Below are 26,341 nucleotides of genomic sequence, written 5' to 3' on the forward strand. Positions count from 1 at the left end.
TTAGTGTTGTGAGTTCCTCAGAACTTGGTCCTGGGCATTCTCCCTATTCTTCACTCCTCCACAGAATGATCTCACACACTTTAAATACCACATAAACAAACAAACAACTAAAGTATGTGTATACACACACACATACACACACACACTCAAGTCCCAAATCTCCCTACTGTGCCTAGACTTCTTTCTGAGCATCAGGTCTCTACATCCAACTTTCTACTAGACATCTCGGTCATCTCAAACTCATTAAGTCAAAAACTGAACACTGTCTGCTCCTCCTCCATCTCAATAAAAGGCACCTCCATCAACCAGTGATTCTACTAAAATACCCAAGTCATTTTTCACACTTCTCTCTTTCTCAGAACTCCTTTTTCAGTATCTTCCTAGGTACTCCACTTCCAAAATTTATCTCAAATCCATTCTCTTCTCTCCATCACCATCCTAATCCAAACCACCACCATCATCTTCCTCCATCACAACAGCCTGCAAGTAGTGTTCCTTGTTTCCACTCTTGCCTCTCTTCATTTTCCACAGAAGAGCTGGACTACTCATCCTAAAATGCAAATCAAATCATGACACTCCCTTTGAGAACTGCCTTTTTACTAAGGATAAAACTCACATGACGGGACTTCCCTGGTGACGCAGTGGTTAAGAATCCACCCGCCAATGCAAGGCATGTGGGTTCGATCCCTGGTCCAGGAAGATCCCACATGCTGCGCAGCACCTAAGCCCATGCGCCACAACTACTGAGCCTATGCTCTAGAGCCTGTGAGTCACAACTACTGAGCCCATGCACCACAACTACTGAAGCCCGCGTGCCTAGAGCCTGTGCTCTGCAACAAGAGAAGCCACTGCAATGAGAAGCCGGCATACCACAACGTAGAGCAGCCCCCGATCGCCGCAACTAGAGAAAGCCCGTGCGCAGCAATGAAGACCCAACACAGCCAAAAATAAATACATAAAATAAATTTATATAAAAAAAACCTCACATGACACACAAGAACCTCCATGATGTAGCCTGTCTACTCCTCACTCTACACCTCAGTCTTGTTCTCTCTATTCCAGCCACACTCTCAATTTGTTGAATACTTCCAGCCTTTATATATGCCAATTCCTCCAGCTTGGAATGTTCTTCCTCTCATTCTTCCCCTAATTACTATTCATCCTACAAGTCATTTTCTCAAAGAAGTCCCCATTAAGCTTCCATCTAAATTGAATTTCCTGCCATTCTTTCTCAAGACACCCTGTTCTTGTCCTTAATGTAATTATATACTATATTTGTGTATTTTTTTAACATATGCCTCTCTCACTAGACAACAGGTTCCATGAGGTCTTAAAATATTCAAATACAACACATCACAAACTAAACTCCTGATCTCTCCACCAGAACTAGCCCTTCCCAAAGGCTTCCCCATCTCAGTTAATGGCAACTCCATCATTCTAGTTGTTCAGAACAAAAATCTCAGAATCATCTTTGACTTCTCCTTCTTTCACGTTCCACATCCAATCCATCAGGAAATCCTGTGATCTCCATCTTAGAAATATATCCAGAATTAGACTGCTTCTCACCTCAGTCCAAGCCACCATCATTTCTTGCCTGAATTACTAAACAGCCTCCTATTTAGTCTCCTTGATTCTGCCCTCGCCTCCCTATGCTACTTTCTGCAAGGCTACATACTCAACAGAATGTCCTGTTAAATCGAAAAGAGCACACCCCCCTATCATTCTCTATACTCCTTACCCTATTTCATTTTTCTTCATAGCACTTTTCACTAGTAGACATAGGTTTATTTTTTGCCTCCCCCAACTGAATATGAATGCCATAATGTTCTTTGATGTATCCAAGTCCCTAGAACAGTGCTTCACTATTTGTTAAAGGATTGAATGAAAAAAGAACAAATACTACTCTGGCAGGCAGAAATTGAAGGTAGGGGGAGAGGCTGGCAAAACCAAAGATAATTCAAATGAAAGAAACAAGAGCAAAAATCTTCCATGAAGGCAGAGTAGTACAGGGCATGTTGAGGACCCATCTGCCTAGAACATGAGGTATATTTGTAGCTGCAGTGGGGGAAAAGACTGAAAACACAACTCAGGATCATGATCCGAAAGACTATGAATGCTAGATCATGGAGTTTGTATCTAATCCAATAAACAACTAGAGAAAGTAGGATCCATTTAAGATTTATGGCAAGAAGTATCACAGTTTTATTTTAGACAAAATTACAGAATATAACACAACTAATTATTGAGGGAAAGGATAAAAGTTTCTTCAAACTGATAACATACAATACTTGGTAGATTCAGTAATACTAACTACCCTTCATCTGTCAGAATACAACATAAAAATTTCACTCATCTCTAAGTCAATTATGTCATGTAGGTTGCCACATAAATCATTTCTGAAGGTCTTAATTCAACTGGACTTTAAAAGCACAGGAGACAAAAAGTCACTGTATTACATGGGAAAAAGCCATCATCAACCATGGCTCATTTACTCATCCTCTGTCCATTAAGCTGTTCTGTAACCTCCTTGAAGACAAGGGAACCTGTTCTTGTTTCTTTCCCTCTCCAGCACTTAGTGCATGGAAAGTATTCAATATTTGCTTCCATAATGATCCCTATACTGTACTCGACTGTTCCTAGACAAAGATTGCATCTTATATCCTCCAACTATAAAATGGGCATACCTCACCTACTAGACAGTTACTGAAGGGGAAAATTAATACTAAAAAATAATTTGACTTTTCAAAACAGATTTCTTCTAAAGAGCACAAAGGAGGGCCTACCTTCAAACCATTTAATCAATATCTATACTATGAGCAATTCTAGGTGTTGGCAGATTTCACAACATAAAAGCTTCCCTTCTTCAAGCAAAGATCAAACAGGGTAAATGTTCTTTTAGTGCCGATAGGAAGGTAAATCCAATCTGAGTTTCTCTGATAAAAACTAAATAAAGTAAATTTTCTTTAAACCAACTCACTTAACTCAATACATGTTACATATTAGATTGGGCTTCACTGTGCATTCTTCCAAGAATTCTGCTGTCATGAAGAACATTAAAACATTATACATAAAATGTCATCAATAATTCACGCAAGTTTATGAATAAGATTAGGACACATAACAAAATAGCAACAACAGTCATTTCAAGAAAAAGGGGATATAAATAATTTTTACTTTATGGTGCTTTTCTGTGTTCTAAGTTATCTACAGTAAACAACTGTTGCTTTTATAACTGGAAAAAAACATTTTTTTAAAGCACAATACATACAAATGAATATACTAGGAAGCAGAAGGAAAATGACATTACTTTTCAAATTTAGGGCCAATATTTAAACTAAAACAGACTAAGGTTAGATACTATTTATTCTGAGTCACTTTTTTTAGGTACATTTGCAATCAAGGGTCCTGCTGACAATTACAAAATGTAAGTAAAGTCTATGTTATTGATGGCTAGCAACAGTTTTTACTTGAGTTAATGAAGAATCAAAAAGCCCTCAACATTTTTAAATCAAAAATTTAGATTCCTGTGTTAACTAAAATATTCTGTAACTTAGAAGATCAAATAATACAAAACTTCACACTCTTCATAAGTTTATGTCTCTGCAAATTTTTCAGTTAAGTCTTGTGCATATGTATATTCAAAGCCAAAATTTCATTTAAGTCTAACCATCTTCTTTCTCTGTCGATTAGTCTATGTAGTCTGGTCTCACCACTCTTCCATTTCCCTACGTAGCACAACGGCCTGATTCGGTTGTCTTTAGCTTTTGATGAACTTTCACTCTAGCAATCTACCACCTGGTGTCCACCTCCATAATAAAGCAACTGGTTGTTAGCTGAGGAAAACATGCATAGAACTCACATATTCTTTAAAAAGTTCTTAATTACTTCAGCTTTCATCTAATTGTTTGTTTTTGTATTCTCCAATGTTTGTTCAGATTCTCCTTTTTCCTTCTCTCACACATACAATAGCTATGCTGCATGATGGTAAAATTCAATACTTAAATTATTACAGACGATTGACATTTTTACTATTCTAATGAAAACTTAATCTTTTTCACAAAAATGAATTATTTCACCTGTAAAGTTGGAAGTAATAATTTTACTACCAAAAAAATGTAAAAAACCTGTTACACCTCTTGCTTAGAGTCACACTGTATTTCAGCTCTAAGCAAAGCAAAAAAAAAAAAAAAAAAATCTACAGAACAAAATCTATGCTCTGAGGGTCAATACATGGCCCTGGTTCTATATTGTTACTTCTTCAAAATATATTTTTTTAATTTATTTGTTTTATTTATTTATTTTTGGCTGCATTGGATCTTCGTTGCGGTACACGGGCTTCTCATTGCAGTGGCTTCTCTTGTTGCAGAGCACGGGCTGTAGGCACACGGGCTTCAGGAGTTGTGGAGCACGGGCTTCAGTAGTTGTGGCTTGCGGGCTCTAGAGCACAGGCTCAGTAGTTGTGGTGCACGGGCTTCGTTGCTCCGCGGCATGTGGAATCTTCCTGGACCAGGGCTCAAACCCGTGTCCCCTGCATTGGCAGGCGGATGCTTAACAACTGCGCCACCAGGGAAGCCCTCTTCAAAATATTGATATTAAAATATAAAAGACTCCTAGGCCATCTTTGGCACAACTTTCAAATATAATCTCATTTATCTACATAAGTTGTTATTTTCATAAATTTATACTAATACAGTCTCCTGGTTGTTGTTTTTTGGTTTTGGGTTTTTTTTGCGGTACGCAGGCCTCTCACTGTTGTGGCCTCTCCTGTTGCGGAGCACAGGCTCCAGACGCGCAGGCTCAGTGGCCATGGCTCACGGGCCCAGCGGCTCCGCGGCATGTGGGATCCTCCCAGACTGGGGCACGAACCCGTATCCCCTGCATCGGCAGGCGGACTCAACCACTGCGCCACCAGGGAAGCCCTGGTTTTATATTTGAAATAAAGGAAAATAACAGAAACCAAACAAGGCTAACTGATACTCCTTATACCATTTCTTGGTACTGAGCACTGACGGATAAAAGTCAGGTCTCCAAAAAGATAAAAGGATTAAAACCTCCAAGAGAATTCACAAACTGATGCCCTGAATTAAGTTTAGATTTCTGTTAAATCATACTTGGACAGTTTGTAATCACGACCTTAATGTTATTTCCCTTCAGAAACTCCCTTTCCATTTTCTACAGGAACCTATACAATGGGCAAACCTATCCTAACTTACTCCGCTACTTGATCAAAATCTTAATTCATGCCTTAATCACACTTCCCATCCTGACTAACAAATTTCCCTTTTATAGACTCACTAATTCCCTATTCAGGAGACATTAGAACATTGAGGCTCCACAGTGCCAATGAAACAGGAAGTGGGAAAGTCTTGCTCACCACCCTTTTACCAGCTTCCAGGCATCTCTGTAAGCATCCTTCCAAACTAACTCAGATTTTTAGTGACAGCCAGGTCCTCCGCATTGCCTCTTTCCTATTATTATTCATACCATTAGGCTTTTTTTTTTTTAATTGACGTATAGTTGATTTACAATGCCGTGTTAGTTTCAGGTGTACAGCACAGTAATTCAGTTTTATACACACACACACACACACTTTCTTTTTCAGATTCTTTTCCTTTATAGGTTATTATGAAATATTGAGCATAGTTCCCTGTGCTATACAGCAGGTCCTTGTTGGTTGTCTCCTTTATGTACAGTAGTGTGTATATGTTAATCCCAACCTCCTAATTTATCCCTCCCACCCACCCGCCCCTTACCGTTGGACTTTTCATGTGTTCAGTCACCTTGTCTCAGAATCCTCCCATCTCTTACCCATTTGGGGCCCCTTTCTCTCAGAACTTTACATTTAACCAAAATTATCACCTTGGCCTTTGCTCAGAGGGGCACTGTTAGGTCTTCAAGAACAGCTCAGACAAAACATAGTAAGAATAGAGTTCCCATTAACTTCACATTTTTACATTCATTTCTATCTCCTGAATTTTCCCCTATGGAAACCTCAAATGAATGTCAAACCAATTCATCCAATGTAACACTCTCTTGATGTTGAGTTAGTTTTTGTTCAATTATTAAAACAAAGTTCTCACAGCATCATTGCCTATAGAAAATTTATTTCATCTGTCTGTGTTTAAAAAAAAAAAAAAGGGCTTCCCTGGTGGTGCAGTGGTTGAGAGTCCGCCTGCAGATGCAGGGGACACGGGTTCGTGCCCCGGTCCGGGAGGATCCCACATGCCGCGGAGCAGCTGGGCCCGTGAGCCATGGCCGCTGAGCCTGTGCGTCCGGAGCCTGCGCTCCGCAAGGGGAGAGGCCACAACAGTGAGAGGCCCGCATAACGCAAAAAAAAAAAAAAAAAAGCCTGCACTCAAAACAAAATATAAAGAACTCCCAGGCTTCCCTGGTGGCGCAGTGGTTAAGAATCCGCCTGCAAGTGCAGGGCACACGGGTTCAAGCCCTGGTCCGGGAAGATCCCACATGCCGCGGAGCAACAATGCCCGTGCACCACAGCTACGGAGCCTGCGCTCTAGAGCCCGCAAGCCACAACTACTGAGCCCATGCACCACAACTACTGAAGTCCACGCCCCTAAAGCCTGTGCTCCGCAACGAGAAGCCACCACAATGAGAAGCCCGCGCACCTCAACAAAGAGTAGCCCCCGCTCGCCGCAACTAGAGAAAGCCCGTGTGCATCAATGAAGACCCAACGCAGCCAAAAATAAATAAATAAATAAAATTAATTTTTTAAGAAAAAGAACTCCCATTTTATACTGTAAAAAAACAGCTGAGAGTTTGTCCATCTGTACAATCCATTTGCACCTTCCCAAATGCTGCTGGGAAGTTGTTGAATAGACAGCAATCCAAGAAGTAGGGAAGTGTTGGGAGGACAAACAAGACTAAAAGTTAGGTTTTAAAAGTCTCATTCTCAACTTTTAAATAACTTCTCTCCCTGGCACTACGGGTTTGAATCATTGTTGGGTCCTTCTTCTTCGAAAGTATCATCTGTCTACTGTTCCCTGCATAACGAGTTTACAAATGGTGTCAAAACTAATATTCCCATTCTTGGTTATTCCCAATGCACTTATTCCAGCCACTTTTTCAAGGTCAAGTTAAAGCTTACTTCCCTGTTTCCCCATATGTCCTGGCCCAACTTAATGTGAACCACACTTGGCTCGTTAAGCATGTACCATCCTGTATTGTTTTCTTTCCAATAAAATTTATAAACCTAAAGGTAGAAAATGTTTAATAATTTCTTATATCTCCCATAGTACCTAATAATTTCTTATATCTCCCATAGTACCTAACTCAGTATTAGGCACTTCCTTCATGACAACAAATGCTTTAAATCACAGATAATAAGATGGAAGTGACTTTAACGATCATGTAGCCCAAACCTTTCTTCTATACCTTGCCTGTATGAATTATGTTCGACACTCAGAATGCCACCATTTAGAACAATAGTTCCTAATCCCCCCAAAATATAATGGTTCCTAATCCCCCCCAAAAAAGACTAATATAGAATTTTAAATGTAATTTCAAGGATTTACAGAATCCCCTGAATTCTATTAATGAAGCCCACATTTAAGAATAATATACTATTGGAGGGGGCTTCCCTGGTGGCACAGTGGTTGAGAGTCCACCTGCCAATGCAGGGGACACGGGTTCGAGCCCTGGTCCAGGAAGATCCCACATGCCGCGGAGCAACTAGGCCCGTGAGCCACAACTACTGAGCCTGCGCGTCTGGAGCCTGTGCTCCTCAACAAGAGAGGCCGCGATAGTGAGAGGCCCGCGCACCGTGATGAAGAGTGGCCCCCCCTTGCCGCAACTAGAGAAAGCCCTCACACAGAAACGAAGACCCAACACAGCCAAAAATAATAAATTAATTTTTTTAAAAGCCTATTTAAAAAAAAAGATAGATAGATAGATAGATAGATAGATAGATAGATTATTGGAGGGGGGACTTGCCTAGTGGTCCAGTGGTTAAGAATCCGCCTTCCAATGCAGGAGATGTGGGTTTGATCTCTGGTCAGGGAACTAGGATTCCACATGCCACGGGGCAACTAAGCCCGCAAGCAGCAACTACTGAGCCCTCGGGCCACAACTAGAAAGCCCGCATGCCACAACTGCAGAGCCCATGCGCTCTGGAGCCCGTGCGCCACAACTAGAGAGAAGCCCGCACGCCGCAAGGAAGAGCCCACGTGCTGCAATGAAAGATCCCCCGTGCTGCAATTAAGACCCGACACAGCCAAACAAATAAATAAATAAATATTTTTTTACAAAAAGAATAACATACTTTTGGGAATTCCCTGGAAGCCCAGTGGTTAGGACTCTGCATTTTCACTGCCAAGGGCCTGGGTTCAATCCCTGGTCGGAGAACTAAGATCCTGCAAAGCCACACTGTATGGCCAAAAAAAAGAAAAAGAAAAAAGAAAAAAAAGAATATACTATCATCAACAACAAAAATAGGTGTCTACTGTGTGCCAAGCACTATTCCTAGTACTTTACGTAGACTGATATATGGTTAGATCATATTTCCCAGCACTCCTTGCAGTTAGATGAAACCTTGTGATTAAAGTTCTCCCCACTGGAGTATGAAAGGAAGTGACAGGTAGAAGAAGTTCTGGGCTGGGGGCCTTGAGATGAGCCTCCTCCATACTCTTCACCTCCCACTGCTGCAACCAGGACTTCTCAGCAACCAGCTCTGTCAACTTCGGAGGACAATGCTATGGGGGTTGGTGGAAAAAGAAGCTGGAAAGACTTTGGTCCCTAAATGACTCTAAGGAGAAAAGCCACCACCATCTAGAACACCCTCCCTGGGCTGCTAAGTGAGAAAGGAAATAAGCTTCCATTTTGTCTGAACCACTGTTTGAGCAGATTACAGTATTTCTTACAGAAGCTTAGACTACCCTCATTAATACACATAGATCACCAGTTAATCCCCTCGGCAACCCTATAAAATTGTGTTATTATTATTATCCTGACATTAGAGGTCAAGAAACTGAGGTACTGAGAACTTAAGAAACTTCCCTGACACACTACTAGAAGCCAGATTCAAGCCAAGCAGTCTGGCTCCAGGGTCCACACACATTAAAAATCCTGCCAAATATCTCAAAAGAAGCATTCTTATGTGTTAAGCCACTCTGCGCCAGATTAACTTTTTACACCACCCCAATTCTAACAGTTTAGGGATGACTGCCAACAGTGAGTGTCCCAATGCAAAATGGCATGCCAACAACTTTAAGTTCCAACCAATAAAACTAAACTCTGCAAAGGGACTCCTCCTAAACCAAAATCAGAAATACCATCACATCATACCAAAGAGTCTAGTGGGGGCTGGGTGAAAGCAGCAGTGTCAATAGGAGTTAGGCATATACAAGGAAAGGAAAAATCCAAAAATTCAGTCTCTTCTCAACTTCTCTCATTTTGTTGTTCAACACAATATTTACTTTTACCCAGTACAGAAATCTTGGCTTCCAAATTCTGAACGTAACCAAGAAGAAATATTGGCAGAAAATATATGGCAGATACATGAAAAGCTCAGAAGTACCAAAAAAATGGAGGGGAAAAAAGATAGATAAAACCACACAGTTTTGGAGGATGGAGGCTAGGCAAAGTTGAACAAATGAAGGACCAACGTTTGAGAGTCAGACTACCAGGCTCTAATAAGTAAGTAGCTCTCAATTCCGAAGCATGCCAGACACATATATTGACACCAAAATGCTCAGAAAGAAGGAAACAATCTCATTTCAACTATTTGGTACCCTCTTTGGTACCGACTCAGAACAATATACAGACCTTACCCTCAAGGAACTTACTGCCTATCTAGCAGGGGAGATGAGCATACAAATAAGTATATACAAAATGACACACAACTAGCATTTATTTACTTACTGTGTACTAGACACTGTTCTAAGCTTATTATCACCACATATATTAACTAATTTAATCCCATGAGGTTGGTCTATTAATATCCCACCTATGCAAATGAGGCAGAGAGGTTTATGTGTCCTGGGACACACAATTAGTAAGTGGACAAATTGGATTAGAAACCCGGCAGCAGATAAGAGACCTTATGACCTTGCTAAAGGGTTTGAACTTCACCCTGTTAATCAGTGGTCCCCAAGTGGGGCTGGTGTATCAAAATATATACATCTACTAGGCCCCGCAGGGTAGGGAAAGAGGGCATTCTAACTCTTGAGGATGACTGCTTTTGTAAGCCTCTTTTACTATTGGGAGGGTACTCTATCCTATAGGTGTTGGGGTAAACAAACAAAAATGGAGCACTGCTGTTATACAAGTGATGAGGATTCACTGGGCTCATGGACAGACAACTCCAAAAACAATACTCACAAGGAAAGAAATGTAGCTGTGAGTCCAGTCACACTAGTTGGGAAGGTCCTAGCCTATTTCTGTTCAATTTAATGCTACCTAAACAGGTGGCACTTTTAAACTCATTTCCTTTAAGTGTAGATAATAGTTTTCTGCTACAAACTCAGATATCTCTTGGCAGAATAATTAACACTGCTTAACACACCACACTGGACAACCACAGCCTCTGCCCTTTCACTGCTTTCAAAATAATTGTATTTACAAGGGGATTTTCCCCCATTTGCATTTCCCACACATAGGTTTTGGAAATCAAGAACACTCTTTACTACAATTTACCTGGCCCCTTTTTCCCCTTTGAAACAGCTATGCTGATTTACATCAGTATAAAGTTTTACCTATGCCGAACCACAGGACAGCAGAAAACATTGCATCTCTCACTTCACAAAGGAGGAAAACAAGTCTCAGAGAGGGAAAACAACTTGCCCAGGTTAAACCAGCCAGTGAGTACAGAACTGTGACTTGAACCTGGTCTCTGCCAACAAGCCCAGTGACAAAGGCTTACAACTAGTGATAAGCAGGATGCTTTTAGGTGGCTCACGAACATTTTTTTCTTTTAATAGTTATGCACACACACACACAAAATAGTTATGTATATAAGAAATATATTCACCACACCTAATCCACATTTTCACAGGTATTGCTTAGGGCAATGTGTTTATGTTTTTTAAAAAACGGGCTGAATTTAGTAAATAATAATACCAATTCAACACATATATGGAAAACTAAGAAGGGGTATGCAAGTGACTAAAGTTTGGGAAACACCTCTCTCCTTCTAACAAAAGTTAAATTAATAGTAAGTAGGGCATTAAGCATTGATCTCCTCATCTCTAATTCATATACCTTATTTCTTTTTCTTGTCTTATTGTATTGGCTAGACCTCCACTACAATGCTGAAAAGAAGCCATTACTGATAGTACCCTTATCTGACACTAAACTTAATGATACCTCTAAAGTAACATGTTTAAGAAACATGTTTTTTAAGTGTTTAGTAGATACACTGTTTTTGAATTTATGGAAATTCATTCCTATTCCTGGCTCAGTGAAATTTTTTGAACATTTATCTCTGACCCACTCTTCTTCCTTTTTCTTATTTCAGGTTTCTTCCTACATTCCCTGCATCTCAAAGTACTATATCTGCCACTCGAAGCAACTGAGACTCTTTGAAGATATTCTGGGGGTTCTATACCTGTCTGTTGTTTCAGTTCCCTGAATCAAAATGTTTCTAAAACTGATAACTGAAAGAAAATCCTAAAACAAACACTGTTTCCATCACTTGCAGATCATTTCTTCTTTCCATGTCTTAAACACACCCTTTAGTGTCTCCCGTTCTTTAAAATAAAAACTCAGGAAAAAAAGAATAAAATTGTTCTGGATTTCTGTTAAACTCTCCAATTCAGAGCTTGGTTCTGAAAGAGCCTGCTTAAGTAAGTGACTAAGAAAGAAAATCTCGAGGATTTTAAAGAAGTTTTGAGGAAGGCAGTTGAATCCAGATGTTCATAACTTCTTTCTTCTTTGCTAAAACGAAAAATATTAAAGAAAAAAGGAAAGGGCTAGAGGTAGTACTTGTCTACAAATATGGTAGTTTCAGGATATATAAACTGAAAAGACCAGAAGGGAAAAATCAACCCTTTAAAGCCCAAGCAAGTGAGGAGTTCTTTCCCTCATCAATTTTTCTTTCAAAACAAAAGGGCACACACAATCTTTCCCGAGGCAGCAACACCGAGGGGAGCAGCCAAAATGTTGCATCATACAAAACACTCGCGCTTGAGAAACAAGAAAATCACATGGTGGTAAAATAACTAAGACAGAAAAACACAAGTTGGGAATCTCAGTCTTTTCCTGAGGCCCAGGAATGTCTGCTCTTTTTAAAAAATTGTTTCAGGTGGAATCGAAAATTAAAGTTACAGTTTCCTACCAGCCGGGAGCGAAACGCTCAGAAAGCGTTCAAATAAGTTCAGCTCATCAGCTCACAACGGGCTCGAGGCTTCGCCTCCCCGGGCTGGGGGTGAACTTGGGAGAGCCGAGGGCTGGGGTGGGGTGAGGTGAGGTCGGGCGTCCGGGCGGTGGCGGGGGAGAGGGGGTGACAGGACACACCCGTGCCCGGGTCCCAGGGGCTGGCGGCTTCCGGGGCACCCGGGGGGAGGGGGGCAGCTCGTCCCACCCGGACGCGGGACGACGGTGCGGCGTCCGCCGAGGCCAGCGCGGCGGGAGGCGGTGCCCCCCCGTCCAGCAGTGCTGTCTTTCTGGGGTCCCGGTCCCAACCCGGCTCCCTCGACGGGCCTCGGCGGCGGGAAGGCGCGGGTGGCCGAAGACAATGGCCCGGGGGCGCGGGAGCAGCGCTCCCCCTCGGCCCGGGCACGGGGCGCCGCGCGGGGGCGCTGCGGCTGAGGAGCGCCCAGGGACGCCGCCCCCCGCGGCCGGGCGAGCGCCGGGGGCTCGGCGGGATGGGACGGAGGCGAGCGCTCACCTTGACGAAGAGCTCGATGATGGGTTCTTTGTCCTCCTCCTTCAACCCGTTCAGAGGCATCGACAACGCCATGGCCGGTTCGGCTGGACTCCGCGGTCGGCGACGGCTGCTTCTGCTCCGGGGCTGCTCTAGCTACGGGCTCCCGCTGCGCTGCGCCTCCCTGGACAGTCCCGGCGTCTAACTCGCCTCAGCCTCGGCGCCTCAGGGTCGGTTCCTCAGCACCGCCCCACGCCCAGCGCGCAACTCTTAAGTGAGCCGCAGCCCCACCCAGCCTTTTCAAGTCGCTGGGCGGGGTACAGGGGGCGGGGCCTAGTTAGGGGCGGGGCCTCGTTGGGGGCGGGGCCAAAGCTCGGCGTCTCGGGACTCCCGTGAGGAAAGAGGACAGCCCGGGCTCGGGGGCGCGGCCTCGGGTGAGGGAGGTGGACGGACTGCTCTGGCTCCTCGAGGCAGCTAAGGCGGCTTGATCTAGGCTCGGGGGAGTGGCCTCGGTGGGGACCGAACGAAGCCAAGGCTTGGGCGGGCGGTGGGCGGGACGCTGAGCCTCGCCTCCAGAGGAGACGGAAGGGAAAGGGGACCAGCGCCTGACACCGCCTCCCGCCGAAGCGCGGGCGCGTCCTCGCAGCTGCTGCTGGCGCTGTGCCAGGTGACCTCAGCTTTCCGTCGCTTGGAGAGGCAAGAAGGCGCCTCCCGTCTTCTCCCCCGCTGCAGCCCCCAGGACTCATCGCCCTTTCCCGCAGAGGTCGCCTCCCCAACGCCCTGTGTTAGGCGGAGCTCCCTTTTCCCTTTTGGGAAAGTTTCCATCCCCTTAGAAACACCGTTTTTTCCCTCCTCTGACTTCTTCATTTTCCCGTTTGAGTCTCCCGTCACTCTGTCTTGGGAACCAGCGTATTCACAAATATTTATGAGGCCCTACATTGTTCCAGGCCCCCGGCGATCAACAGCACGGACGCGATCCCTCTCCTCTGAGAGCCTACAGTCTTGAACGGCAACCCCAGTGCCTGAAGGCTACAACGAACTCCCAAGCCGTTGTCGATACGGTTCCCCTTTCCTGGCGTGATTTCTTTCCCCATTCACCGGGCAAACCTGAGTGTGGTTTGCCAGACCTGCTTTACCCAATTCTCTGATTCTCCTCCGGTGGGGAAGGGAGAAATTCACATTTTAACAAGCACCAGGACTTTTTTTTTTTTTCACTATTACTTGGTACTGTTGCTCTAAATCTACCTACACTTTCAATCTTAGTCAATGAATACATTTGGCTGATTAACAACAGAGTCTACTGTTTGCTAAAGATAGCACCAGGACATTTTTGATGTAGGTGGTCCTCAAACTGGAAAAACTGTACTGGGGTTTGAAGCCACTGGGGACCGGGGCTGTGATACTTTGAGCCAGGCACCGGGTCTGGGTTTGCTACTGCTGAATGCCTGGGGCAAATGTCACCCCCTCTGGAAACAGTTACTTGTCCCGTCTTATGACTTTCGGTAATGCATGACTCAGCTACTCCTCCTCACCTTCCAGTTTAAGTTGAAGGCTGAGTCCTGAGAGGGCCAGCCCTAGGTTTGTCTTTCCACGCCCTCAGTGCATAGCACATGTCAGAACGTTTGAACAAACTGAAGGTATGTGTGAAAATACAGTGAAACCTGCAGTTTCTCCCTCTCCCAGTCTATAGCAAGTTGCTCAAAGATTCTTGCAGGGACTCTGTTAAAGAAGCATCCTACCCCAGAGCACATGATCTGGAGTCAGACTAAGTCCTGAAACTGCAAGATCCTGAAATCCCTAAGCCTCAGTTTCATTCTCTAGATGGGGGGTGGGGGGTGCGGGACTGTAACTGGTCCATGTCTTACCACACGTCCTGCTCAGTCAGTGATAGCTGTTATCACTGCACTGGGTCTTGTACTGTCCCTGTCCACCCCTGTAGGCTAGGATGGCATCATATTCAACTGCCTCCAAGACCAGCTTGTTTGTTGGAAAGAAGTAAACGCTAGGAGGCTGTCCCCTAGATGGGGACTTGAACCAAAAAACAAAACAAACAAACAAAAACAAAACTGAAGTGTCTGGCTGGACTCTGAACTAAATCCAGTCTTAGTTTTTCATGGAATCAGGAAAGTGAACCAAAGTTCCCTTCCAGTCTCTCCCTGCCTGAAAAGAAACCAAAATAGTGAAACAGTTCAAAGATTCAGGTCTAAAATGATCAAATGGAACCTCAGAGATGGCCTCAGACTGGCCCTGAGGCAAAGGAATATTTCAAGGTGGTCCTGTTTTCAGAGGTGTGCCCGAGGTTTATCAAATTCAGTTTGAATCAGCGAATATTACCTGCAGTGAGTGTCTGTTGACGGCCCCATGCTGGCCTCACAGCACCAGAATATGGAGATGACCAAGGCCTGGAAGGATGAGCAGGCCAGGGTTTTTTAGGCCTTATTGACTCAGATCCTGACTGAGAGAAAGCCAGTGACATTCTCCTTCACAGAGCCTTGAGGTAGAGATGATCGCGGAGGCTCAGACCCAGAGCCTGTGCTTTGAAACCTGATCACAACCACTAATACCTATGTTTCCCAATTTTCAACCCCATGTGGCTCACATGGATGGGCAGTGCCAGTCTGGGGAGAGGGAGAGAGGGAGAGAAACAGGGTGTGTATGTGGGGGAGGGTCCACAAGCATATTGCATTCAAGTCTCATATTCCAATTTTGAAATGCAAGCATATTTTGCATTCTATACTCGTTTGTTTTTATAACACACACACAGATCTTGAAGATGGGTAGAGATGTGTTCTCCTCCCTTGTCCACCCCCACCCCCTTCTGACCTCATCTCTTACTTCTCTCCCCTTTGCTCTCCATCCCAGCCACACCTGCCTCTTTGCTATTCCTTGAATGTGCCAAATGCACTCTTGCCTCAGGGCCTTTGCACTTGCTCTTCTCCCTCTGTGGAATATTCTTCCCCCGGAATTCCTGCAACTCACAGTCCCTTCAATCCTTCAGGTCTTTGCTCAAATACCACTTTCTCAGAGAAATCTCCCCAAATATCATCCTACTCAACACTGCAAGCAGTTGGATCTTATTCTACCCTCCACTTTATTTCTCTCCATAACACTTATCACCCTCTGAAATATATCTTACTTATAATTTGCACATTGTCTGTTTCCTGCACAAACAAAAACTCCATGAGGGCAGGGATTTTTGTTTAATTTTGCTTATGGCTAATATTCCCAGCTCATAGAACAGCTCATGGTACACAATAAGAATTTATGGAATGGGTGTATGTGCCATGTTTAAGCTGAGGTTTCCTGTACCCCTGACATACCATTTGGAAAGTCTTGCTCACCCCATCTGAGAAGCCAGGTGGTTTGTGTTTGTTTATGATTGCCACTAAGTAAGAAGTCAGGTTTTCCAAAGGACAAGATGGCACCTCCAGAAAGCCTCCCCTGGTGACACACTTTCCTCTTCCCACTCCTGATTCTATGGCACTGCTGGCTGACTGTCTCAACCCCACTCTCTGCAATTTAGGCAGTAAAGTGCTATGTCTGTGGACTCTGGGCCAGACTGCCTGGGTTCCAGTCCTGCCACTGTCACTTGCTAGCTCAGGATAACTTATTTAACCTCGCTGTGTTCACCTTTCTCTGTAAAACTGGGCCTAAAAATAGTACCTAATAATAGTTATGATTGTTCATAAGCAAATAGGATTGTTGATAAATAAGTCCATGTTGAATGCTTAGAATGGTGCCTGGCCCATGGAAAGTGCTCCGTAGGGACTAGCTGTTGGTCTTATACCCATCTGTCCATAATCTCAACTATTGAACTCCCATGCTGCATGCCAGATATCTAGCTGAGTGTTTTTATATCCAATCACATTTATTCCTCATGGCGTTTCAGATGAATAGTTTTCAATGTCCGCATTTAACAGTTAAGGAAACTGGGGAATGGAGGAGATAAACACAAGTAATTCAGCTGGGAAGATGGCAGAGCTGAGCTTTCAACCCACAACTGTCTCTTCACCACACTGTATACTTAGTGGGTATGGGAAAAGGTAAGCTCCTACCCATCTTTCAAGGCCCAACTCAAATATCCCCCTGCTCCAAGGAGCTTCCTTCCACCAGTGCATTAGTCTGGATTCTACATCACCCATCAAGGAGGTCAGGTGGTGTTGCAAGTACCAGTGTGAGCTTCCCTAGCAAACTGCCTGATTTTGAATTCCAGTTGGATCAGTTACTCAACTCAAGCAAGTTTCCTCATCACTACAACAATTAGGTTCTACAATAGAACCTAACAAAGTCACTTTGAGGATTAAATGAGATAATCCATGTAAAGCATTTAATTATAAGCATTTAATAAATGTTAGCTATTATTACTATTCATATCAATGTCTTCTTCTTTGGTATACTGTGAGATTCTTGGAGTAAAAGGAACCTATATCCATCTTTAGTTGAGCAAAATATTTAATTTCCCATCTGTGTGATTTTGAGCAATTTATCCTCTCTATAGCTTGATTCTTCATATAAAATGATGATAATTACAATACCTTCCTCATAGGGTTGTTATGGAGATTAAACAGGTAATTAACGTAAAGCACTTAACACACTGCCTGGCATATACTAAGTGCTCAGTAAACATTAGAGGCAGACTTTGGAGATGTGAGTTGGGTTCCAGACCACCGCAATAAAGTGAATATCTTTTTTTTTTTTAATAAATTTATTTATTTATTTATTTTTGGCTGCTTTGGGTCTTCATTGCTGTGCACGGGCTTCTCATTGTGGTGGCTTCTCTTGTTGCGGAGCACGGACTCTAAGCATGCGGGTTTCATTACTTGTGACACGCAGGCTCAGCAGTTGTGGCTCAACTGGCTCTAGAGCACAGGCTCAGTAGTTGTGGCACACAGGCTTAGTTGCTCTGTGGCATGTGGGATCTTCCCAGACCAGGGCTCGAACCCATTGGCAGGCGGATTCTTAACCACTGCACCACCAGGGAAGCCCTAAAGTGAATATCTTAATAAAGCAAGTCACACAAATTTTTTGGTTTCCCTGTGCATATAAAAGTTATGTTTGCTCTATACTGTAGTGTATTAAGTGTGCAACAGCATTATGCCTGAAAAAATAATGTACATACCTTAGTTTAAAAATAGTGCTTTCATTAAAAGGATCATACACCATGATCAAGTGGGGTTTATTCCAGGAATGCAAGGATTCTTCAATATACGCAAATCAATCAATGTGATACACCATATTAACAAGTTGAAGGAGAAAAACCATATGATCATCCAATAGATGCAGAGAAAGCTTTCGACAAAATTCAACACCCATTTATGATAAAAACCCTGCAGAAAGTAGGCATAGAGGGAACTTTCCTCAACATCATAAAGGCCATATATGACAAACCCACAGCCAACATTGTCCTCAATGGTGAAAAACTGAAACCATTTCCACTAAGATCAGGAACAAGACAAGGCTGCCCACTCTCACCACTCTTATTCAACATAGTTTTGGAAGTTTTAGCCACAGCAATCAGAGAAGAAAAGGAAATAAAAGGAATCCAAATTGGAAAAGAAGAAGTAAAGCTGTCACTGTTTGCAGATGACATGATACTATACATAGAGAATCCTAAAGATGCTACCGAAAAACTACTAGAACTAATCAATGAATTTGGTAAAGTAGCAGGATACAAAATTAATGTACAGAAATCTCTGGCATTCCTGTACACTAATGATGAAAAATCTGAAAATGAAATCAAGAAAACACTCCCATTTACCATCACAACAAAAAGAATAAAATATCTAGGAATAAACCTACCTAAGGAGACAAAAGACCTGTATGCAGAAAATTATAAGACACTGATGAAAGAAATTAAAGATGATACAAATAGATGGAGAGATATACCATGCTCCTGGATTGGAAGAATCAATATTGTGAAAATGACTCTACTACCCAAAGCAATCTACAGATTCAATGCAATCCCTATCAAACTACCACTGGCATTTTTCACAGAACTAGAACAAAAAATTTCAAAATTTATTTGGAAAAACAAAAGACCCCGAATAGCCAAAGCAATCTTGAGAACGAAAAACGGAGCTGGAGGAATCAGGCTCCCTGACTTCAGACTATACTACAAAGCTACAGTAATCAAGACAGTGTGGTACTGGCATAAAAACAGAAAGATAGATCAGTGGATCAGGATAGAAAGCCCAGAGATAAACCCACGCACATATGGCCAACTTATCTTTGATAAAGGAGGCAGGAATGTACAGTGGAGAAAGGACAGCCTCTTCAATAAGTGGTGCTGGGAAAACTGGACAGGGACATGTAAAAGTTTGAGATTAGATCATTCCCTAACACCATACACAAAAATAAGCTCAAAATGGATTAAAGACTTAAATGTAAGGCCAGAAACTATCAAACTCTTAGAGGAAAACATAGGTAGAACACTCTATGACATAAAGCACAGCAAGATCCTTTTGGACCCACCTCCTAGAGAAATGGAAATAAAAACAAAGATAAACAAATGGGACCTAATGAAACTTCAAAGCTTTTGCACAGCAAAGGAAACCATAAACAAGACCAAAAGACAACCCTCAGAATGGGAGAAAATATTTGCAAATGAAGCAACTGAAAAAGGATTAATCTCCAAAATTTATAAACAGCTCATGCAGCTCAGTAGCAAAAAAACAAACAACCCAATCCAAAAATGGGCAGAAGACTTAAATAGGCATTTCTCCAAAGAAGATATACAGACTGCCAACAAACACATGAAAGAATGCTCAACATCATTAATCATTAGAGAAATGCAAATCAAAACTACAATGAGATATCATCTCACACCAGTCAGAATGGCCATCATCAAGAAATCTAGAAACAATAAATGCTGGAGAGGGTGTGGAAAAAAGGGAACACTCTTGCACTGCTGGTGGGAATGTGAATTGGTACAGCCACTATGGAGAACAGTATGGAGGTTCCTTAAAAAACTAAAAATAGAACTACCATATGACCCAGCAATCCCACTACTAGGCACATACCCTGAGAAAACCATAATTCCAAAAGAGACATGTACCAAAATGTTCATTGCAGCTCTATTCACAATAGCCCGGAGCTGGAAACAACCTAAGTGTCCATCATCGGATGAATGGATAAAGAAGATGTGGCACATATATACAATGGAATATTACTCAGCCATAAAAAGAAACGAAACTGAGCTATTTGTAATGAGGTGGATAGACCTAGAGTCTGTCATACAGAGTGAAGTAAGTCAGAAAGAGAAAGACAAATACCGTATGCTAACACATATATACGGAATTTAAAAAAAAAAAAAAAAGTCATGAAGGACCTAGGGGCAAAACAGGAATAAAGACACAGACCTACTTGAGAATGGACTTGAGGATATGGGGAGGGGGAAGGGTAAGCTGTGACAAAGCGAAAGAGAGGCATGGACATATATACACTACCAAACGTAAGGTAGATAGATAATGGGAAGCAGCCATAGAGCACAGGGAGATCAGCTCGGTGCTTTGTGACCGCCTGGAGGGGTGGGATGGGGAGGGTGGGAGGGAGGGAGATGCATGAGGGAAGGGATGTGGGAACAGATGTATATGTATGACTGATTCACTTTGTTATAAAGCAGAAACTAATTAAAAAAATTAAAAATAAATAAATAAATAAATAAATAAAAATAGTGCTTTTAGGGGCTTCTCTGGTGGCGCAGTGGTTAAGAATCTGCCTGCTAATGCAAGGGACACGGGTTCGACCCCTCGGCCGGGAAGACCCCACATGCCACAGAGCAACGGAGTCCGTGCACCACAACTACCGAGCCTGTGCTCTAGAGCCCGCGAGTCACAACTACTGATGCCTGCACGCCTACAGCCCGCGCTCTGCAACAAGAAAAGCCACCACAATGATAAGCCCATGCACCGCAGCAAAGAATAGCCCCCGCTCGCCTCAACTAGAGAAAGCCCGCACGCAGCAACAAAAACCCAACGCAACATAAAATAAATAAATTTATTTTTTAAAAAGGCTCTTTAAATAAATAAATAAATAATGCTGTTAAGGAATTCCCGGCGGTCCAGTGGTTAGGACTTTCACTGCCGAGGGTGTAGGTTTGATCCCTGGTTGGGGAACTAAGATACTGCAAGCCGTGCGGTACAGCCAAAAAAAGTTAAAATATTTGCAAATGACACAACCAACAAGGGATTAGTTTCCAAAATTTACAAACAGCTCATGAGGCTTAATATCATCAAAACAAACAACCCAATCAAAAAATGGGCAGAAGACCTAAATAGACATTTCTCCAAAGAAGACATACAGATGGCCAAGAGGCACATGAAAAGATGTCCAACATCACTAATTATTAGAGAAATGCAAATCAAAACTACAATGAGATATCATCTCACACCAGTCAAAATGGCTATCATCAAAAAATCCACAAACAATAAATGCGGGAGAGGGTGTGGAGAGGAGGGAACCCTCCTACACTGTTGGTGGGAATGTAAATTGGTGCAGCCATTATGGAGAATAGTATGAGTTCCTCAAAAAACCAAAACTAGAGCTACCATATGACCCTGCAATCCCACTCCTGGGCATATATCTGGAGAAAAGCATGGGCCAAAAGGATACATGCACCCCAGTGTTCAATGCAGCACTGTTTACAATAGCCAAGACATGAAAGCAACCTAAATGTCCATCAACAGAGAAGTGGATAAAGAAGACGTGGTACATATACACAACAGAACATTACTCAGCCATTAAAAAGAATGAAATAATGCCATTTGCAACAACATGGATGGACCTAGAGATTGTCATACTGAGTGAAGTAAGTCAGACAGAGAAAGAGAAATATTGTATGATACCCCTTATATGTGGAATCTAAAAGGAAATGATACAAATGAACTTATTTACAAAACAGAAACAGAGTCACAGACTTAGAGAACAAACTTATGGTTATGGTTACGGGGGTCAGGGGGAAGGGGTGGGGAAGGGATAGTTAGGGAGTTTGGGATGTACACACTGCTATATTTAAAATGGATAACCAACAAGGACCTACTGTACAGCACAGGGAACTCTGCTCAATATTATCTGGCAGCCCGGGTGGGAGGGGAGTTTGGGGGAGAATGGATATATGTATGGCTGAGTGCACTTTGCTGTGCACCTGAAACTATCACAACATTGTTAATCGCCTATACTCCAATATAAAATAAAAAGTTAAAACAAATTTTTAATTAAAAATTAAATTTACAAATTTTTAATTTTAAAATAAATTTAAAATTATACTTAAAAATAAAAAATAAAAATAATGCTGTGGGTACACTAGACCTGGGTCTCAAATACTTTTTCTTTGCTAGCTAAGTGACAACGGGAAAAATAGCAAATTAGTCTCTAAGCCTCAGTTTCTTTATTTATGAGATAGGGATGATACTAATACTAATTTCACAGAGTAATTGTAAGGATTAAGTGAGATAATACACGTAAAGGATTTAGCAGAGTACTTGGCACATTATAGGTGTGAGATACATTTTTAAAATACATAAATTAGGGGCTTCCCTGGTGGCGCAGTGGTTGAGAGTCCGCCTACCGATGCAGGGGACGCGGGTTCGTGCCCCGGTCCGGGAAGATCCCACATGCCGCGGAGCGGCTGGGCCCTGAGCCATGGCTGCTGAGCCTGCGCGTCCGGAGCCTGTGCTCTGCAACGGGAGAGGCCACAGCAGTGAGAGGCCCACGTACCACAAAAAAAATACATAAATTAAATAAATTAAAATAATGGTGCCAATAGACTTGATCTATGCAGGGTTGCCAAAACCCTTCAGTTTGTAACAAATGCAATATCTGCAAAGCACAATAAAGTATGATAAGATCATGTATGCTTATAGTCAGCATTTATGCTCTCCTATGCCTAACTCAGTGCCTGGGGCATAATAAAATAATAATAATCTTGATAAGATTGAGTGAAAGAATAAATAAAATTTAAACATTGCCTTTTAGTTTCCCATGTCCTAAGTTTCACATCATTTTTCTCTCACTGTGCCTATAATAGGTGCTTAATTAATCTCTAGTGATGTCAGTCAACCCAGCTATGGAAAATTCCAATGCAGCTTTGAACTTCAAATGTGTCCCAATGATATGAATTAGGTCCTATAAAATCCTGCTAATTGTGACTTAGCCATCATTTTGGCTAAAGTTTAACCTGAATGCTGTGTCCACAGAAGCACCAACTTTCCAGGATCCCTGTAGATATGGGCTCCCCTGGAGGAAGCAAAGTCACTCAACAAACATAGGAGCTGGAGACACATTTCAGTTCAGCTTTTCTAGGTTCTAGAAATGGAGCTCCAGTGTGTGGGTCCAAGGACTGAGGTGTTCTTCCCGACCACAGGCTCTACTACACAGACCTTTATTGAAAGGAGGACCATTCAGGTACCATTTGTAACAAGGATACAGCAGAGAGGCTGAGGTTCAGAGACTCAAGCAGTGTGCCTAGGGTCACACAGCTGGAAAAGCAGCAGAGCCAATAATCAAACCCAGACCTCTTTGTCCTTGTGCCCAGGCCCTGGCCAGCCATTTGCTCATAATACCGGCCTCCAAGAGTTCTTAGGAGCATTCAGAAAGATGGTACGTAAAGTTTTTGGCACAGGGTAGGCATTCAAAATATGTCACCTCTGCTGCTTCTGCACAAACCCCTCTCTAACCCCTTCTCTCTTTTGTTTCGCTGTCCTAAGATAAAAAATTTTACATAACAGGCCTCAGTTCAAATTCCAACCCTGCCACTCACCAGCTAAGGCAAATCATTTCACCTTGCCAAACCTCAGTTTCTTCTGTCAAGTGTGGGAATAATGTCTATAACAGAGGCTTATGTTGAGTCAGGGAGAGAAGGGAAAGTTTACACAGATGTGAGAGGTCACCATTCACATCAAAAAGAGTTTATTAACAAAGCATCCATGGGTGCAGGATCTACTGGGCTGACTGTCTTCAACATTAGTTCCAAAGAAAAACAACTGGAAATCTATTACCAACAATAAACAACCTCATGAATGTGATAAGATATCAAGTTAATATTTTTTTAGAAAGCAGTGCCTTCCTATATGCAAAGCCCCACTAGTTAGAAATTTGGAAGAAAATGTCTCAATTATTAAAGCAACCAAAAACATAAAACTATCTGGGAAATAGGAAGTCATCTCAATAATATGTGAAGTTCTGTTTGAAAAAATGTTAATACTTTTGAGAAACATATATATGTGAGACAATATATATATTCACCAAAAAAACCTTGAAAATGCTTGGATAAATGGAATAGCATAATCTATTCTTGGATAGGAAGACTCAAAATCATTGTGACAGTAGGTCTTTCTATCGATATATTAGTCAAAAATTTAATGTGATACTCATATATCATCTTTGCATGCCCATATATCTATCACATTCTCATACCATACTCATCTTTTCATAACTATATATCACATGTGCATTTCTCTCTGGAAGGATACACAAGGAATTGGGCACAAGTGTTTATCCCCAGAAAGGAGAACTAGGTCACCGAGGACAGAGGTGTAGATTGTTTTTTACATAAATTTAAAATTTTGTCCTTTGGGTATGTATTACCTCTCCCAAAAATTGGCTTTAAAAAGGGAAAAAAAGGGCTTCCCTGGTGGCGCAGTGGTTGAGAGTCCGCCTGCCGATGCAGGGGACGCAGGTTCGTGCCCCAGTCCAGGAAGATCCCACATACCGCAGAGCGGCTGGGCCCGTGAGCCATGGCCACTGAGCCTGTGCGTCCAGAGCCTGTGTTCCGCAACGGGAGAGGCCACAACAGTGAGAGGCCCGTGTACCGCCAAAAAAAAGGAAAAAAAAAACAGTTGAAAGACCATTCTGAGTGAGTGCAGTTAAGCCTAAACTTGTGGACAGTCACCTTTCCAGCTCTGCAGTAGGGAGCTATGTGACTCGGGGCAGGGCTCACCCTCCATACCGTCTTGGTTTCCTGCCCTGTCACACAGCTGGGTGGGAGCAGAACTGAGAACCCACGTCCCCTTGCTTTGCATCTGATGCCTTTCCACTGCACCCAGCTGTTTTTCTGTGAGCACTGGTTTTGAGGATGGTGACCAGCTTTTGTGCCTGGCACACACACACACACACACACACACACACACAATATTAGAGCCATGTGGGTGCAATGCAGATCTATTCCCCTGGGAGCAGAAACCCTACCCTGAGCCCCTTTCTGCCCTGCTCGCCTGGAGACTGTCTTGTCTTGGGAAAGTTACAGGTTTCATTTTGTCACTTGGAAGCTGCTGCAGCCAGGAAGGGAACCCGAGTTGACTTGAAGCCAGGGCCTTAATTGGATTGGATCGCCATGGAGGCCATTAGCCTCTCACTCCAGCTTGGCAGGGAGGAAATACTGCCTCCCCGACCCCAGTCCCCACTCACATACACACCAGCCAAGATCTTCAATGGCCTACCACCCAAATAAGGTACTGTATTAAGTTTCCAATTATTTTTATTCTCCCTTCCATTTGAACAGCTCTTTACTGTTTCCAGACACTAGCATATACTGTAAGTATTGTAGTAGTCACATCTGATCTCTTTATTTACTCATGGCACAAATTTTTATTGAGGGCCTCCCATATGCCAGGGATTGTTCCAGGCCCAGGACAGACTACATCTTGGCTTTCACAAACATTACATTCTATTTAGGAAGACAGATAACAAACCAATACCCAGGCCGATATGCCTGTGTCAGGAGGTAATAAGAGTTATGAAGAAGAATAAATCAGAGGAAGAGTATGGAGAGAGGTGCTGCGCGTCAAGGGTAGGAACAGCTTCTCTGATAAGATGACATTTAAGTAAAGAGCTGAAGGAAGGGAAGACAATATCTAGGCAAACAGTGCTTTAGGCAGAGAGAACAGCAAGTGCAAAGGCACTGAGGCAAGAATTTCCTTGGTGTGTTGGAGGAACACTAAATAGGCAGATGAGAAATAAAATATCTGACTTGTTTGCTGAGACCTCCTACCAATTCAGTGGCTCTTGTCCATTTCTTTGCCTACTGAACACTGAAGAGTAACAGAGGGTTTAGAAAAACTTCTTTAGGGAATTCCCTGGCAGTCCAGTGGTTAGGACTCCGTGCTTTCACTGTCGGGGCCTGGGTTCAATCCCTGGTGGGAGAACTAAGATCTCATAAGCCACAGGGCACAGCCAAAAAAAAGAAAAACTCCTTTAGCTGGATAACAAAAATTATTCCATGATGATAAATAACCCATCCCCAGAAGAAAAAGTTGATATTTTTGGAGGCTATCCATGGCTATATTACCCTTAAGGGCAAAAAAAATTTATATGTTAATAATTATGTTTCTATTATGTTATATATAATATAATTTATAACATAGATATCTATATATATTATATATAGATATGTATATATTATAATATAGACATTATATACATATATAGATATGCATATATATATATATAAAACCACTAATCATTAAAAGAGAGAACTAATGTTTGTAGGTGGAACACTGTGCTTATAACACTCTACATTGAGCCTCAGTA

The 26,341-nt window shown here is 42.6% G+C and overlaps 1 protein-coding gene across 1 annotated transcript in view; it reads right to left on the reverse strand.

The window, feature by feature from the left end:
- Positions 1–13,092, reverse strand: part of CLIC4 (chloride intracellular channel 4) — an 85,665-nt gene extending 72,573 nt beyond the window's left edge. Inside the window, exon 1 of the mRNA XM_081226044.1 lies at positions 12,842–13,092. Within this exon, the coding sequence (XP_081082170.1) occupies positions 12,842–12,913 (72 nt within the window). The 5' untranslated portion in view covers positions 12,914–13,092. The remainder of the gene's footprint in view (positions 1–12,841) is intronic.
- Between the last annotated feature and the right edge of the window lie 13,249 nt (positions 13,093–26,341).

Source organism: Mesoplodon bidens (assembly GCF_964165515.1).
Source record: "Mesoplodon bidens genome assembly, chromosome: 2".
Taxonomy (NCBI): domain Eukaryota; kingdom Metazoa; phylum Chordata; class Mammalia; order Artiodactyla; family Ziphiidae; genus Mesoplodon; species Mesoplodon bidens.